This window comes from Meriones unguiculatus (assembly GCF_030254825.1).
Source record: "Meriones unguiculatus strain TT.TT164.6M chromosome 13 unlocalized genomic scaffold, Bangor_MerUng_6.1 Chr13_unordered_Scaffold_28, whole genome shotgun sequence".
NCBI lineage: Eukaryota > Metazoa > Chordata > Mammalia > Rodentia > Muridae > Meriones > Meriones unguiculatus.
Window position 1 is genome coordinate 9,052,429 of NW_026843644.1, and position 18,320 is coordinate 9,070,748.

Consider the following 18,320-nt stretch of genomic DNA (forward strand, 5'->3'; position numbering starts at 1 on the left):
TCCCTTCCCATATTCTTCATTTCAATTTTTCCTATTAAATATGTAAGTGTTTTATAAATATATATACAATACTTGCTGAGTTTTTCTGTTGGGTGTATTTATTGTTGTACATTAATTAAAATATATTACATCAATTTCCCCTTTCCATATCCTTTCTTCATCCCTTCCCAAATTCATCCATTCCAAATTTTCCTTATAAGTATGTGAGCAATTATGTTTAAATATATCAATTAAACCTGAATCCATTTCTGTTGGTTCTGTTTATATGGTTTCAGGCCTGAAGACTTTCCATTGGATATGTAATGAGGGAGTTAATCCCTGTCTGAGGCTGATTTCTCCACCTGCAGGAGAATTCCATTCATTAATGACTAACAGGAGTCTGATCCTGAAGTGACCTAAGCTGCCTTGAAAAAGAAACATTAGAATAGAAAAGAGAAAGCAGTAAATATCTCAACAAACAATTGCTAGTGCCATGGCTCTGAATATCTGCAGCTGCAGGAAAGACTATGGACTTTGGCCTGGGCTACTAACTGCCTCTCTTTATTCTGACGGTCTCCCACTATACCACCGATCATTCACTCCTTGGGTGACCTTGAAACCCTGAAATTCCTGCCTATTCTTTCTAAGTACCTTATGTCACCATACCTGGCTGAGGTGGCTTCAACTTTATTTAGTGACATAATAGAATGATGTAATGAGTAAGATTAGCAGTTACACTTAACTATATTACAAAACCACATATTTCTTTGAGCCTCAGTTTGACTCTCTGTAGAATGAAAATAGAACTCTGTCCTACTCTTAGATGAGTTATAATACACTCGATGATAAAGGAAAGCAATATTGTTCAGAAATGGACTTTAACCAGGAGTGCTGCGTTAGATGGGAGCTTTCTTCTGTTACTGGAGTTAGGAACATAGCCCATGTTCTAATTATCATATAGTCAGGTTCAGCCACTCATCCTCAATAAGCCAATTAAAAAAAACCTGATTTGCCAAGCTGTGACATGTCTCCTATAATGCAGGCACTCTGGAGGGAAAGTGGGTATATCTAGGATATAGTGAGTTCCGGGGTAACCAGTGATACATACTGGGATTATCTTTTTAAATAAAAAAAGAGAGAAAACAATGACAGAAGGAAATTATTAATAAAAACTGAAAACATATTAACATATTTATTCAGTAGTTTTGACCAGAGATGAGGTTATAAGGAAACTATTACATCCTCTAGGTCCTAACAGTTTTAGATGGAAGGCAAAATACACACAACCAAGTATCTAACCAAGCCATATAATTATTTTTTTCTATCCTTAAATCTGTCTATCATTCTCAGCTCCTTTATCTCTCACAAAGTATTCAGACATTGAGTTAATGATTGTGTAGGAGAGAATTTCTCATGTGGAGGAATCAGCCTTTTCACAAAAAGAGATTCGAGGGGTAAATTAGAATTTCATGGAGCCCATGGTTTTACTAGATGTTCACCTTAGGGAGAGATATAAATGTCTTTAGAATATCCTCATTCCTATGAGACAGACAGGTCAAAGGGATGAAATAGTGGGGAATGAGGAGCTTTAAGATCCAATAAGATTTTTTTTTTTCATACAGGTCTTTCACTTATTTGTTTAGAGTACACCAAGTTACTTTTTGTTATTTGTGGTTATTGTAAAGGGTGTTGTTTCTTTCTCAGCCCTTTTGTATTTTGTATAGAAGTGGACTACTGATGTTTTTGAGTAACTTTTTTATCCAGCCACTTTGCTGAAGGTGTTTGTCAGCTGAAGGAGATTTCTAACAGGCAAATCATGGAAACTAGAAAAGATCATCTTGAGTGAGGTAACCCAGAAGCACAAAGACACACGTGGTATATCCTCACTCAGATGTGGTTATTAGACATAGAGGATAAACATACTGAGATCTATACTGCTGCAGTAGCTGGACAACAGGGAAGACCCTAGGGAAGATGATCAATACTCATTCAGAAGGGAAAATGCGGTAGATATCCAAAGCAATAGAAGACAGGGAATAGGACAGGAGCTTACCACAGGTGGACTCTGAAAGAATCCACTGATTGAGGTATCAAAGCAGAGGCTGAGACCCATAGTCAAACTTTAGGCAGACTACATGAAATTTTATGAAAGAAGGGGGAGATAGAAAGACCTGGAGGGGAAAGGAGATGTAAAAAGGGACCAATAGAACCCCAAAATAGTGGGCCTTGGGGCCCTTGTAGAGACAGATACCTCAACCAAGGACAATGCATCGAGAAGACCTGAAAAGCCTGCTCAGATGTAGCCAATAGGTTCTCTCTCTCTCTCTCTCTCTCTCTCTCTCACACACACACACACACACATGCACGCCACACTTATTCTTGAAGGTTAAGTAAGACAGACTCCAGCAGGTAGGTTCCAAAAAGCTTCTTTTTATTTAAGCCTCTCTTCATTTAGCTTCTCTTACAGGCTATTTTTTTTCTTTACACAATCACATACATACATATATACATACATACATACGTACATTCATGCCTGCATACATACATACATACATATATACACATTCACATACTGGGTAGATAGAGCAAACTCCAGAGAGCGAGTTTCAATCCATCTTACATATATACAACTTGGTGGATGGAATAAACTCCAAAGAGCCAGTATCAAACCACCTTACCTACATATACATACATCATGATGGATAGAACAAGCACAAAAGAGCAAGTTCCATCCCAACCTTACATACATACATATACATACATATTTGTGGATGAAACAAACTCCAAAATGTAAGGTTCAAACCACTCTATACAAATACACATCGGTGGATGGAAAAAGACCCAGAATGCTAGTTCATATCACACTTTCCTCTTTTTCCACAGCTTATCTATCCCAGCAAGATCTTTCAAGCAGTACTAAACACAGAATGTGGTTACACCCTATTTTCTTTAAGTGAATGATTACAAAGAATATACCTCCAAAAAAAAAAAAAAAAAAAAAAACCACACCACATATTCCGTAATACCTTCACATGACCAACTGTTTTATGTATTATGGGTAAAAAACAAATATGAAAAACAAGTTATTGCCAAGACCCCATATACACTTGTAATTAATGAACTTGTGATCAATTAACAAGATGAGCAAGCAACATAACTTCTCAGCCACCTTTTTTTTTACTGGTAAGCTGAAATTTGTGGTAATTAAGAAACCATTATATTAAAAAGTAATCTTACAACATTCTTAAAAGGATTTCAAATCTAAACTTTTATACATATAAGACAATCAGCCGCCTCTACATTAAATCTTAAAGGGATGTATATCTGCTCATTAACTTGTATTAAGTCATATCAAGAAGCTGAGGGCAAAACAAGTATAAGGAATCCAATTGCTGTCTCAGTTACAGGCACAGCTGGAGAGTGTCCAGTCAGCTAGTGCTACCTTGGGTTTTTGTTTCTGCTCACGAAACTTAAAGAGTCCCCAGCTTTACTGTTAAGAGTGTACTTTTCTTAACTCCACATGGTTCTCTAAGATTTTTTTTACATCAGACTCATTAGCAAAAACATCTTACCTAACCTTGTTAAACAATCTGCAAGTTGATATGGAGAAGGGAGGTTAGCCCAGAAAATGGGTTGATATGGGCAGGAAAAATCAGGGTAGGGAGTGCAGTTTTCCAGCCAAGAGAACCATACTAAGCTTTGGAAGGACTGAAAGATTTCTGAAAAAAAAATTGGCAGCTAGGTCTGTTTTAATATTTTTAAATAGATACCTCTGCCATTTATCCCAGGCTTAAAACCTACATCTATGGAAATATAAACTTTAGAGAGCACCATGATCTGCACAAGATAATGATTGTCAAATGAGCCCACATGGAAGAAAGGTAACAAAGAATATTATACTTTTTTTCTTTCTTAATATCTTCTTTCTTTTTAATGAAGGTTAGTTACCCAGGCTGGACTAAAATTTCTGCTCTTAATTTCTTCTCTGTCAGCCACTGTGCTTGGCTCAGAAGATTCCATACTCTGAATCTTGCCAGCAACATTCCTGTGAAATAAACATTAGGTATAACTCCTTTTACAGAGCCCCACCCCCAAGGCACTGGTTGATTGGGTATCTCACATCCAGAAACATCTAAAATATAAAATGCTATGATACCTGAAACTTTTGATCTGAAGCATTCCAGAGATAAGGTGGTTCTCTTCCTGCCTTGGGGGCTTTTTCTCACCAACCCAGGAAAGCAGGAGCAGGAGAAGATTGGGTGTAAAGCTTGGAAGACCAGCAAGCATGACAGAGATTTGCCATTCTGGGAAGCCCCACAAAGAGCAAGTTAAACTTTAATTTATAAAACAATGCTATATACTCCTTGGGATACTTCAAGGATAGGTGTGCATAATTGTTTAAAATTAGGCACATCTAAGATGCTTGATTTGCATTAAACAGCACACTCCTATCATATGAACAAGAACACAGTACCTAATTATCCTATAGGTGAAGGGAGGGGAGAGTTAGCTAGGAGTTGTGTCCAAGGCTATCCATCAAATGTGGTTGGTGGCATCTATATCTAAAGACATTCCTTATGAAGTCAGGCAGAGATCAGTAGGCTCTGGTGGGGAGAGGGACTCCTGCACCTTAATGTCCAGCTCAGAATGGCTATCCAGAATGGGAGGGCTGCAACCAGAAACAGCAGGGTACTTCCAACCAGAGAAGAGACATTCAGCCTTCAATTAGGGTGTAATTGAACAACTAAAAGTGGACATCTTTTGTTGGCAGAGCTCTTAGGCTTTTCATATTCAAACTCAGGGCCTCAAGAGCAACAAGTGTTCTGAACCAATCAATAAGCCTTTGGTCTAAAGTAAACAAGTTCATTTCCTACTATGCACATCAGTCAGGTCACAATCTCCTTTTACTTCACCTTCAGGGAGTCTGAAAATATCTTCTGGTCCCCAGAGACACCTGCACTCATGTGCACATACTCGCACACATACCCCTACAAACATACTTAATTAAAAATAAAATAAGCCTAAAAATAAATCTTTAAATATCAACATTCAGCCCTACAGAAGATACTACAAGGAAAACTGCAGCCCAAGGAGGAGAACTACACCCAGGAAAACACAGGAAATATATAACCCCACATTAGCAAAACCAAAGGAAAGGAAACACACGCAAAAAAAACACACACATAACCACCACCAACATCAAAATAACAGGAAGTAACAAAAACTGGAAATTAGTATCTCTCAACATCAATGGCAGCAACTCCCTTGTGAAAAGACACAGGTTAAAAGGATGGACATAAAAAAAAATTCCTCTCTTTCTGCTTCATAAAAGAAACACACCTCAGCACTAAAAATAGATATTACTTTTATTAATGATATGTTCCTAGCACTGAATAGAGGGCTTAGCACCTATGAGCGATGGATTGCTCAGCAACATGGCCTACCCAGGAGATAGCTTACAACTGTCTGTAACTCCAATCATGGGAGAACAGACATTCTCTTCTGGCCTCCACTGATATCGTGCATGTACTTAGTATACACACTGTCAAAACTTATGCACCTAAATTACAATCAATTTTAACTTTTCAAGAAATGAGTACATATCTGGGAAGAACATGTGTTTTACATTAGGGAATCACATGTGCATGCGTCTTTTCACCATTTTCATTGTCTTGTCCTCTTTGAGGCCAGAAGAATACACCCGATACCCTTGGCTTAGAAACACAGGTAGTTCTGGCCATTTGATGAGAGTGCTAGGAATTAAACTGCGTTTACAAAGGGCTCCATAGTTTACAACTATATACCGTTTGTAGTTCCCACTATCTGCTTCAGACTTCAGGTTGAGGATGTGAGCTCCAAGCTTCCTAATTCAGCTACCATGTGTGACACTTGTGATGACCATTTCACAATGATCCCAAAGCCCTCTACAACCATAAAGCAAATTAAACACATTTGGAAGTGCCTTAAGAGATTGTGTTTTGTCACTGAAAAGGAAGTAATACACACCCATAAATTTTACAACTGGATTATTTATTTATTGCTGAGACTCATAGACAAAATTTGGGCAGAGTGCAGGGAATCTTATGAACATACCTATCCAAGGGGAAGGGACAGAACTGCGGACCTCTGGACCTGCAGCCTATACTCTTATCCTCTGAACAAATCCTATACTCATATCCTCTGCAACAAATCCTCTTAACCTCTGTGCCACCCCTGCCTTAGGATTTTCTCTTTGCTGTTGCTCTTCTTTTAGGGCACATTCTCCTGTGTCTCCGCGCCCTCTAGTGGTGACGGGAGGCAACTTCTTCACTGCTTCTCTCCAGGACTGTCCCAGGTTTTATTGGCAGCATTTCCTGGCGCCATGGCAGGAGCACCCTCTTCTCCGGCAGAGTACCGCTGCGAGAGAGAAGCCAGAGGCTCGGCTACTGCCGGGCCAAGGGGCACAGGGCCTCAGGCACCCCATGGGGGAAAGAGAAGGGGCTAGAGAATTGCATGGCTGTTTTTTTGTTGTTGTTGTTGTTGTTGTTTGCTTGTTTTGTTTTTTGTTTTTAATTTTTATTTTCGGAAATGTGGCCATAGACCTTTGCCTTTAGCTCACGAAAAGGGATCTGACCCCAGGCAGTTAAGCAAACCTTCTGCCGTCCTCTCTCCATCACAGTGATGAAACTCCACCAGCAAAGCGACTCGGAGAGCAGAGGGTCTCTTTCCCCTATGTTTATGCCCTGTCCGGTGGTGTCCAGGGAACCATGAAGGAGCGGGGCAGACAGGGATGGTGGCCCTCAGGGAGAGCAGAGAGCCGGTGAGGGGGAGGCGTGGGCTGGGTAACTCCAGGAAGTGACCTCACTTCCTCAGATAGAACTTGGAACCCTGGTTACCAGGTAACCAGAGGCAAGCAGCAGCAGAGGCCTGGAGAGACCAAACCATCCGGAGGACATTGAGAGTTAAGCCCTTTCTCCTGCGTCCAGACCTCCAGAGGCTCAGGCCTCTGAGAAGACAGCCACGGTGGTCGCCTGGGCCGCTGCTGGACACCTCAGGAGCACTCCCTGACAAGCTCCTGGCCTGTTCCTTGCTGTAAGAGCAAGGTGAATGGCGCCTGCCTGCTGCAGGGGAGCTTTCTGCCTGCCCCCCCTCCCCCAGACCATATGATCAACAGTAATACCGGCTTGGGTGAGTGTTTCCCTGAAGACACCCAGGAACACTCTTCATGTCCCCTTCCAGCTTCGGTGTATGGAAAGGGGTCCTTGATGCCTCTCGGGGTTTGCACACTTCAAGCCTCCCTTCAGGCCTGATCCTTCCTCACAGTGAGAGGGAGCCCCTCCATGCCCTTCTCCCCCGCACTGCAAAAGGGAGAGAGAAGGCAGAAGGAAAGACCCCGCTCCAGGAAAATAAAGAATAGGGGAGGGGGGCGTTGAGGCAGAGGCCCGGCCTCTAAGAGCTCGGCCTCCGTGGTGAGGCTGTGCCTGGCAGCCCATTTCCCGAGCCGTGGGTCCGACCGGCCTGGGAGGAACGCGAAGGCCAAGCCCTCTGTGGGTGGGGCGGGGGAGGGGCAGGCGCAGAGCGCTCCTCCATTGTCAAGCGCCATCGCTATGGATACAGACGCTGAAGGGAAAACGCTGAGCTCGCCTGGTCCTGGTGGGCGGTGGCGGTGAGGGCGGTGATGGGAATCTGCTTCCTGGGCGCGGTGGCGGCGGTTGTGGCTCGGCTAGCGGACTACTTCATCGTGGTACGCTGAGACCGGAAGAAGCCAGGTAAGGGTGTGGGCGCCCCCTGAGCTCCGCTTCTGCCCCTGGGCTCCCCCTCCGCCCCCTCGGGCTCTGCCTCTACCCCAGAACTCTGCCTCCTTCGCCCCGAGCTCGGGCTCCGCCTCCGCCTCAGGCTCCGCCTCCGCCCCAAGCTCCGCCTCCTACACCGGGCTCCGCCTCCCTCCTTTCCCGGGCTCCACCCCCCGACCCGGGATCCTCCTTCCATCCCAGGGCTCCATCCACGCCCCGTCCCGGGCTCTGCCTCTGCCGCAGGCTCCGCCCCCAGGTTCAGCCTCTGCCTCCCGAGGCGCCGCCTCCATCCCCCGGGCTCCGCCTCTGCCCTACCAGGCTCTGCTTCTGCCCACCGGGCTCCGCGTACACACCGGTCTCCTCTCTCCGCACCGGGCTCCTCTCCCCGCCCAGCTCCAGTTTCTGCCTCCATCTCCCGGGCTCCGCCTCCGCCCCCACTAGGCTCCGCCTATGCTTCCTCGGGCTCCTCTCCCGTCCCCGCCCCGGGCTCCTCCTTCATCCCCGGGCTCCGCCTCTCTACGCCCCGGGCTATGTCTCCCACCGCCCTCGGGCTCCGCCTCCGTTCCCTGGGCTCCTCTGCCGCCGCCTCCTCTGAGCTTCGCCTCAGCCCCCAGCAGCCATCCAGTGGGCTAGGTGGTGCTAGGCCTAGCATCGCAGCTGGGAGGCGGGAAGGAGAGAGGGTTGGGTCCCGAGGTATAGGAGCGGCGGGTCCACAAGTATCAGCCATCCCAATGCAGCCAAGCTTGGCTGGCTGTGGGCTTGTGTGAGGCACCCGCTGGATGGCGGTCGCAGGGCAAGGTCTGGGCGGTGCAGCTGGGGGCTGGCGGGCTGGGCGGGTCGGGAGAGCCTGCCTGAGTTCTGCCAAGAGCTTCTGTGGAGGCTGCTGGTACCCGGGACCGTGCCCTCGGGCCGCTGGGGTTGGGAGGGCTGGAGCACAGTGTGTGGACTTCCTAGGATTACGCTTGTGCCCGGCATCCTGAGGAAGAGAGATGCTGGGGCCAGTCCTCCCGGAAAGAAAGTACAGAGTCGGGTGCTGCCTCCCGCCTGCCCTTGGGAGGGAGGGGTGGGGGAGTTTGGACATCCCAGTTGAACAAAAGCCAGGTACTTGGAAAGGCCACAGGATCCGTGCACATTTCTAGGAACATTGTTTCAGGATGTATGTGCCAGCATTCCAGAATAAAATGGCTCTTCTTAAGACAGCCATCCAACCACTGCAGGTGGTCTCTCTCACTTAGCTTTCAAGTGATTTGATTGTTCTCTTTATTCATCAGATACTTCTTCATAAGGAACAGTTTGGGAGATACACTGCTGTTTATACTTTGATGGACTTGCATAACCAAGAGTATACAGGGTTCACACAGACTTATTTTCTTATTTTTATATCTTTGTGTTGTTATATATAGATAAACGAGATGTAATAACAAGGTTACTGTAGAGCTGGGGAAACCTCATTCATTTCAGGTTAATTCTACCAGCCCTGCAGCCCCTTGTCTCCAGAGGTGCTTGGGCTGTGTTTTGCTGATTGTTAGTCATTTGTAGCACTAGGGTACTAATGTTCTTCTCATCACTTATTATTATTTATTCATCCCTAAGAATTTGTTTAAGAGAAGGGATCCTTCACATTTTTTCTCCCTACTACCTATTTGAGGTCACTTAAGAGAACTGCCTGCAGGTTGGTGAGATGGCTCAGCAGAAAAACACTCTTGCTGGCAATCCTGGAGACCTGAGTTTGATCCCTGAATTCATGAAAAGGTGGAAGGCAAGAATTGTCTTCTGACCTTCCTATGTGTTCCCTAGTATGCATGTTTCACCTTCATCATGAACACACAAACATACACACACACGGACTAAAAAGAAGACATTGAGCTGTATTTAGAGAATCTTCATGCTGCTCCATAATACCACGTCATTTCACTTTTTAGTTTCTTACAGACATAGTCTTACCCAGACTGCCAGTGTAGAGAATCAGTTTTGTTTTTAATCTTGTTTAGTTTTCAGTTACATTGTTTTTTTTCCCCTAAAACAACATTATTTAGGTTATTTTTTTTGACAGATTATCTCAACAAAGCCATGGCTATCCTGGGCTTCCCTAAGTAGATCAGATCAGGCTGGCCTTGAACCTACAGAGATCTGACTTCCTCTGCCCCCCAAGTACTGGTGTTAAAGAACATGCCCAGCTTCCCCCACAACAATTTTGAAACACTAACAAACTTGAAGATAGTTCCAAGTATGTACAGTTAATTGCTCTTTTACTTTGGACATTTTGAGAGGAAGCTGCTGACCTTATGCCCTGTCACTCGGAATGGTTTAGTGTTGATTTTATACAAACAGGAACTTTGTCTTACATAATGACAGTGCAGTTATCAAAACTGGTAATTCACACTGACACATTATTGCATTTAATTTGAGCTATGTTGACTATGTTATTACTCACATAATTGTTGAGGAAGTTGGTACATTTAAGTGTTGCATTGTTTCTTTATCTCTTTAATTTCTTTTAATATGGAACACTTCCCTCATCTTTTTCATGATCTTGTCACTTTTGATGACTACAGATCAGTTACATTTTTCTTCATTAAATTATTTGTTCATTTTACTCCGATTCACAACCTCACTCCTTCCTATCGTCCCAGTTCCACCCTACCAACCACTTTCCCTATAACCCCCACAACCCACCCACCCTGGGATATCAAGTTACATCAGTATTAAGTACCTCTTCTTTCACTGACGCAAGACAAGGCAGCCCTGCTAGGAAAATGTGATCCAGAGGGAGGCAACAGAGATAGGAGCCGAAATCAGAGACAGCCCCTGCTCTACTTGTTAGGGGACCTACTTCCAGACAAACAGCCCATCAGTTTCATATGTGGAGGGGTCCTAGGACTATTCCAGGCATGTACTTTTGTTGGTGGATCAGGCTCTATGAGGCCCCATGTTACCAAGTGAGCTGCCTATGTTGGTCTTCTTGTAGTGTCCTACCCCTCTAGATCCATTAATCCTTCCTCAAACTCTTCCACAAGAATCCCTGAGTTCTGCCTAATTGTTTGGCTGTGGGTCTCTGCATCTGCTTTCATTATCTGCCAGATGAAGCCTCTCAGATGGCAGTTATGTTAGTCTTCTGTCTACAAGCATACCAGAGTATTATAGTGCCAGAATTTGGGTCTCTCCCATGGGTTGGGTCTCAAGTTGTGCCAGTCTTTGGTTGGCCATTTCCTCAATCTCTCTTCTGTCTTTTATTCCTGCATATCTTGTAGTTGACAAATTTGTGTCAAGGGTTTTGCCAGTTGGTTGGTGTCTCCCTCCCTCCACTGGCTACAAGATGTGTCCACTTCAGTCTCAATATCCCTGCTGCTAGGCATCTCAGCCAGGCTCACACCCCCATATTTTCCTAGGTACCTCCAGAATTCCAGGTCTTCATTTTATTTCAGAGATGCTGCAACACCAATTTCCCTTCTCTCCTAGCCCTCTCACCCCATCCACACTTTTCCAACATATGATCCCCCATCATGTTCCTCTTTTCACCCCCTCTCCCACCCACTTCCTCTCTCCCTCCACTTCCCATGTCAGTCCCCTTCTTAGGGGGATTCAAGTATCCTCTCTTCTACCCTCCATGTTATTTAGTTTATTTAGGATTATACCGTGGTTATCCTGTAAGATATGGCTAATATCCCAGGTTTGTTATTTTTGTTGACTCTCTCTAAGCTCTCTGTGTTCTCATGGATCAATGCATAAACTGGGACCAAGGTATCACAAAAGTGTAACACACTGTGTCCTGTCAGGTGGTACATACTTTCACTTTCATTACTTGTAATCAGTGTTTTCCAGGCTTTTCTACTACAGTGTTAATACCTGTACCCCCATGAGTACCTTAACACTCTGTGTCTTGGTCCTCATCAGAATGTTAATGCATTTGACATACACTTACATCAATATGGATTCATGATTTATGTGCCTTCTGCAGCTGACTAGACTGTTATTGTTTGTTTTAGACTGCTGGGGCTAAGTGACAAATGATTAATAACAAAGGCTTTAGTTTTCACAATTGTAAACTCTGGAAAGTCTAAAGTTAAATTATAAGGTGTACTTGGGGGCATGCTTGTCTACAGTCATGTTCTCACTTTAAACTCAGTGTTCTAAAGGGCCACATGATTTCATAGGATCTCTTCAATAAGGTTCTGAACCTATTTATAAGGGCTTCACCACCCATACCTGAGTACCTCCCAAATATCTCCTGCAGTTCTGTTACTTTGAGTTTCAAGACTTCTACATAGGAATTTTGGGAGGACATAGATATGCAGATCATTTTGATGTTCAAATTGTTTTGTCATTTGACCAATGAGAGCTTATATATCCAGCTTCTGTGTCTTTTTTTTCTTTCCATTTTTTATATTATTTTTTATTAATTACACTTTATTAACTTTGAATCCCTCTGTGCCCCCTCCTTCCTCCTCTCCCAATCCCATCCTCCCTCATTCTTCTCCACACATGCACCTCCCCAAGTCCACTGATAGGGGAGGTCCTCCTCTCCCTCCCTCTGATCATTGTCTACAGGGCTCATCACGAATAGCTTCATTGTCTTCCTCTGTGGTCTGGTAAAGTTGCTTTCCCCTCAGGGGGAGGTGATCAAAGAGCAGGCCAATCAGCACATGTCAGAGACAGTCCCTGTTCCCATTACGATGGAACCCACTTGGACACTGAACTGCCATGGGCAACATCTGTGCTGGGTTCTAGTTTATCTCCATCAATGGTCCTTGGTTGGAGTATTAGTCTGAGAAAAGTCCCCTGTGCCCAGATTTTTTGGTTCTCTTGCTCTCCTTGTGGAGCAGCTGTCCTCTCCAGGTTTTATTATTTCCTACTTCTTTCATGAAGTGCTCTGCACTCAGCCCAAAATTTGGCTACAAGTCTCAGCATCTTCTCTGATACCCTGCAGGGTAGAGCCTTTCAGATTCCCTCTGTGGTAGGTTCCTGTCCTGTTCCCTGTTTTATCCCTCTTCTGATGTCCATCCTCTTTGCCTTTCTGAATGAGGATTCAGCATCTTAGCCAGAGTCCTCCTCCTTCGTAAGTTTCTCTGGTTGTACAGATTTTAGTATGTTTATCCTATATTATATATTTAATATCCACTTATGATTGAGTATATTCCCTGTGTGTCTTTCTGCTTCTGGGATACCTCACTCAGGATGATCTTTTCCAGTCCCCACCATTTGCCTGCAATTGTCATGATTTCCTTATTTTTTTATTGCTGAATAATATTCCATTATGTAGATTTACCAAAAATTTTGTATCCATTTTTCAGTTGAGGGGCATCTGGGTTGTTTGCAACTTCTGACTATTACAAATAAAGCTGTTACAAACATGGTTGGACAAATAAATGTCTTTGTTGTATTCCTGAGCAACTTTTGGATATATGCTTAAGAGTGGTATAGCTGAATCTTGAGAAAGCACTATTCCTAATTGTCTGAGAAAGTGACAGATTGATTTCCATAGTGATTGTACAAGTTTACATTCCCAACAGGAGTGGAGCAGGGTTCCTCTTTCTCAACATCCTCTTCAGCATGTATTGTTATTTGAGCTTTAGATCTTAGCTATTCTGATGGCTGTAAGGTGAAATCTCGTGATTGTTTTCATTTGCATTTCCCTGATGACTAAGGGCATTGAGCATTTTTTTAAGTGTTTCTCTGTCATTCGTCTATTGAGAATTCTCTGTTTAGCTCTGTGTCCCTTTTTTATTGGATTACTTGATTTGTTGCTGTTTAACTTCTTGATATATTCTAGATATTAGCCTTTTTGTCAGATATAAGGTTAGTGAACTTTATATTCTTTCCCATTCTGTAGACAGTGTCCTTTGCTTTACAGAAGCTTTTCAGCTTCGTGGGGTCCCATTTATTGATTGTTGCTTAGAGCCTGTGTTGTTGGTGTTTTGTTACACCAGCCAAGACACAAGACCTGAGAAAGATATTTTCCTGGCAAGAAGAACATAAGAGTCCTTTCCAAAGCAATGATTTTCTTCAACATAGCAAGCACTGGGATTTAACTTAGGGCATATGGATATGTTCATATATGGGTTCTCTATTCAGAACCATGCTAAATTAAGTCCTATTCTGAATGTGATCAAAATGTAAAATCTGAGCTCAAAAGGCACTCTTTGCTCAAAGCCAGGTGGAAATATGTGTAAAATTTTTAAAATGGACAGAAATTCCCCTGAGATTATGACCACAAGTTCTTAACTGAAAATGAAGTAAATGAGGCCATGAAACTAGATTGCTCAGGAGGCAATGCCATCTGGTAATCATGATGTCTGATCAATGAGGGGATAATTCAATGCTATATTTCTCACTTACACAAATGACAGAGAACACAAATTCAGAAAATTTCTAGCATCCCTGTGTACACTATACCTCAGGAAAAAAAACATCTATAACTTGAAATATAGTTTACATTTTGAAATCATTTTGATACATGACATTTCTACATAACCATGGCTGTTTTAGAACTGTCTGTGGAGCTGGGCATGGTGGCACACACTTGTAATCCCAGCATTCAACCAGGAAGAGGCAGACAGATTTATGTGATTATGAGGATGGCTGGGTCTACAAAGTGAGTCCAGAACAGCCAAAGCAACACAAGAAAATTGTGTCTCAAAAACAAACAAACACAGAACACACTCTGTGTAACAGTCTGGCCTCAGTCTCAGAGAGATCACCCTGCCATTGAAACCTAGGTTTAGGATGACAGACATGCACTTATGAGCCAACCTATGATTTTTAAGTGGTCTATACTTGAATCAAGGAATTAAAGGATAAAATAAGATGTACAAAGGAACCATTTTCCTTTTAATGAACAGTAATAAGACTTCAAATTCTACAAATAATTTCAGTCATCTATTAGTGGCTGCATTCCTTTGTTAATTTCATCATTTTTAACTGGATATTAGGCATATAATATAGAATAATCATCCTAAAATCTGCACAGCTAAAGAAGCAAATCAAGGAGGACCCTGGGTAAGATGTTCAATCTTCATTCAGAAAGGCAAAGGGGATGTATATCAGAAGATGTAGAAAACAGGGAACTGGACAGGAACCTACCACATAGGGCCTCTGAAAGACTCTATACAGCAGAATATCAAAACATATGCTGAGACTCATAACCAACCTTTGGGCAGAGTACAGGTAATCTAATGAAACAAGGGGGAAGATAGAAAGACCTGGAGGGGACAGGAGCTCCACAAGGAGAGAAATAGAATGAAAAAATCTGGGCACAGAGATTTTTGGAGACTCATAATCCAAATAAGGACCACAAATGGAGATAATGTAGTACCCGACAGATATAACCCATTGCAGCTTAGTGTCCAAGAGGGTACCCTAGTAATGGGAACAAGGACTGTCTCTGACATGAACTCAGTGCCTGGCTCTTTGATCACCTCTGCCTGCAGGGGGAACAGCCTTACCAGTCCACAGAGGAAGACAATGACAGTCCCCATGAAACCTGATAGACTAGGTTCAGATGGAAGGAGAGAAGTACCTCCTCTATCAGTGGACTGGGGGAGAAGCATAAGAGAAGAGGGAGATTTGGAGGGGAGAAAAAGGGGTCTATAGCATGGATACAAAGTGAATAAACTGTAATCAATAAAAATGAAATAAAAAAATTAAAAAATGCTGGAGTGTGTTTGTGTGCACATACATATGTTATGGTGTATACGTGCTAGTGAGAGTACAACTTATTGCTATTATGTACATCTTATATGTAAGTTCTTGACATGGAACACAAAGAATCTTTTGGCCAGTGACCATACTTGCATTTATTTAGTCTGAAAATATATTTACGTATCTGCTAGTGTGTGAATCTGCATATACAGCAAGACAACTATAGAAACATTAGAAAAATCTGTAGCAGTGATATGGACTACTCAGGGATTGATCTCAAATCATCAGGCTAAACTAAATTTACCCACTGAGACAATTCTCTGACATTCACTTGCAGTTTTGAGAAAGTCTTAAGAACAAGTCTTTACTCCTAAGAAATAACTAACATTCCAAAACAAAACAGGAGTGTATAATTTTCATTTGCAAGTAGCATTTATTATTCAAATAATTTCATTTTCTTCCATCCTCAGATGACAATATATTCATAATCAGAATAGAAGACAATATTGTACTGATGTAATTTTTCAAGTACGTTTTATGAGTCTCAATGAGCTTAGTGGGGAGTGCTTGTGGTATGCAAGAGACAACATAAACTTGAAAAATATATAACCATGACCAAAAGAGATCCCATAGAGTATCACACATTCTTCATATAGCTGTCATAGCCTAAGAATGAATAGTCCATTACACACACAAGATGCCCTTTTGAAATAAATCTTGTTGCTGTTACATTAACTATCACTTCTAGATAAATCTCTAAGAAGGCAAAACTTCAAGATGAAGTACCATATAGTAAATATGGGAAACATGCAGAAGCATGAAACTTCAAACAATATATACATACATATGTACACACATACTATTAAGCATCAATTAATTATTTATATTCAAGCAAGGCTTAAAAACCAACATCTTAAATGAACTTGTGAAAACATTTTAAAAAATTACAAGTTCTCATAGACACTTCCTTGAAAACTATGATCTCACACTGCCTGATATAAATAAGCAATGGACCACATAGAGGATGGGGATTCCATTCTATGCATTGCAGCAGTAAAATTCCTATAACCAAGTGGAAATGCATTAGAACATGAACAGCCACCACAGAATGAATATCAGAACCTAATAAAACTTCTGTGAATGGATTTGCTATACACATAGCAAATTCAATACCTACTCCAATGTTTCAAAATTTAGACCACAACCACAATTGGTGATCTCCTCCATTACAATGAAGTGAACATGGTAAATAATTATTTTCTTGGAAATAAATACATTTATTATGTCCAAAGTAATAAACGCTTTTGCATAAATAAGATTGCTCTCTTCTATGAATTATTTTCTACTTCCTGACATCAAGATGATATACTAAGATTTAAGATATTTACAGTACTATATACATGGCTTTGCAGTTAAGACAAATTCATTCCCAGGACCTACATCAGCTTTTTTACAACTTTCTATAATTCCTGGTATGAGAAAAATTAGTGTGTCTAGTCTACATGGAAACTAGAATGGACAGGCACATGTATAGACAAAGACACATTATTTCTTAGGAATAAAGACTTGTTCTTAAGACTTTCCCAAACCTGCAAGTGAATGTCAGAGAATTGTCTCAGTGGGTAAATTTAGTTTAGCCTGATGATTTGAGATCAATCCCTGAGTAGTCCATATCACTGCTACAGATTTTTCTAATGTTTCTATAGTTGTACTGCTGTATATACAGATTCACACACTAGCAGATACGTAAATATATTTTCAGGCTAAATAAGGGCCAGTATGAGATTCTTTGTGTTCCATGTTAAGAACTTACATATGAGATGTTGTACATAATAGCAATAAGTTGTACTCTCACTAGCACGTATACACCATAACATATCACATAAGGGAAATTAAAACAAATTCTTGAATATATGTTTACTCATGAATGTTTTACTTATATAAGCATTCATTACTGAACTCAGGTGTTGCGGCAACTACAGGCTTATCTACAAATGTTTTCTTCATCATGAATTCTTTCATGTAACAGAAATCAAACACGTAGGTTTGAAGTCAGAGAAATGAATCCTTCTCAGTTGGTGGTATCATTTGGGAATGTTTAAGAAATGTATCCCTGCTGGAGAAAGTATGTTATTTGGGGTGGGCTTGATAGTTTTCAGCTGCATACCTTCTGTAGTTCCCACTCTCTGCTTCATGCTGTAGGTGGAGGTTGTGAGCTCCAAGCTTCCTACTTTAGCTGCCATGTATGACACTTGTTGCCCAATTTAAAGTGATCACATATCCTCTACCATATCATAAGGCAAAGTCAACACATTTGGAAGTTGCCTTAGACATTGTGTTTGGTCACAGAAAATGCACTAATACGCACACATAAATGTTACAACTGGATGATTTATTTCATGTAATTGAAGTGAATTGTGAAATAAAAACATATTATCTTATTTTTTCAATTCATATGCCTTTGGTCCATGAGATTTCAATTGGAAACAAAATAAGGATGGATGTCATAAATGCATGCATACACTGTTGACACTTGTTAAAATTTTTCTCGAAAATAATCTAGTGTAATTGAATGCAACCTGGTGGGTCAAAGATCTTAACAAAATTTTTATTCTAATAGATGTTCATCCGAATGAGTTCTTTTAGGTTCTCAAAGACTACTGCGATATGCAAAGGCTTTAAGATGTAGCCCACACAGTAAGGCTTTTACTCTTATATAATGGTAGCATGAAGCAGAAAACCTTACCATACTGACTACATTCAGGGGGTTTCTCTGCAGCATGTCTTTTTCTAATGATTTCAAAGAAAACCCTATGAAAAGGATGTACCACATTGCTTATTGAGAGGGTTTCACTGCAGTGTGTGTTCTTTTATGTATTTGGGGATAACTGTATTAAGAAAAGGCTTTATCACATGAAGGCATGTGAAAGG

General features: G+C 41.8%; 1 protein-coding gene across 1 annotated transcript in view; it reads right to left on the minus strand.

The window, feature by feature from the left end:
* LOC132650733 (zinc finger protein 442-like) overlaps nucleotides 1-7,561 on the minus strand; it is a gene marked incomplete at its 3' end in the record, with an annotated part of 30,998 nt that extends 23,437 nt beyond the window's left edge. Inside the window, exon 1 of the mRNA XM_060376069.1 lies at nucleotides 7,406-7,561. Coding sequence (XP_060232052.1) covers nucleotides 7,406-7,561 — 156 coding nt within the window. The remainder of the gene's footprint in view (nucleotides 1-7,405) is intronic.
* Between the last annotated feature and the right edge of the window lie 10,759 nt (nucleotides 7,562-18,320).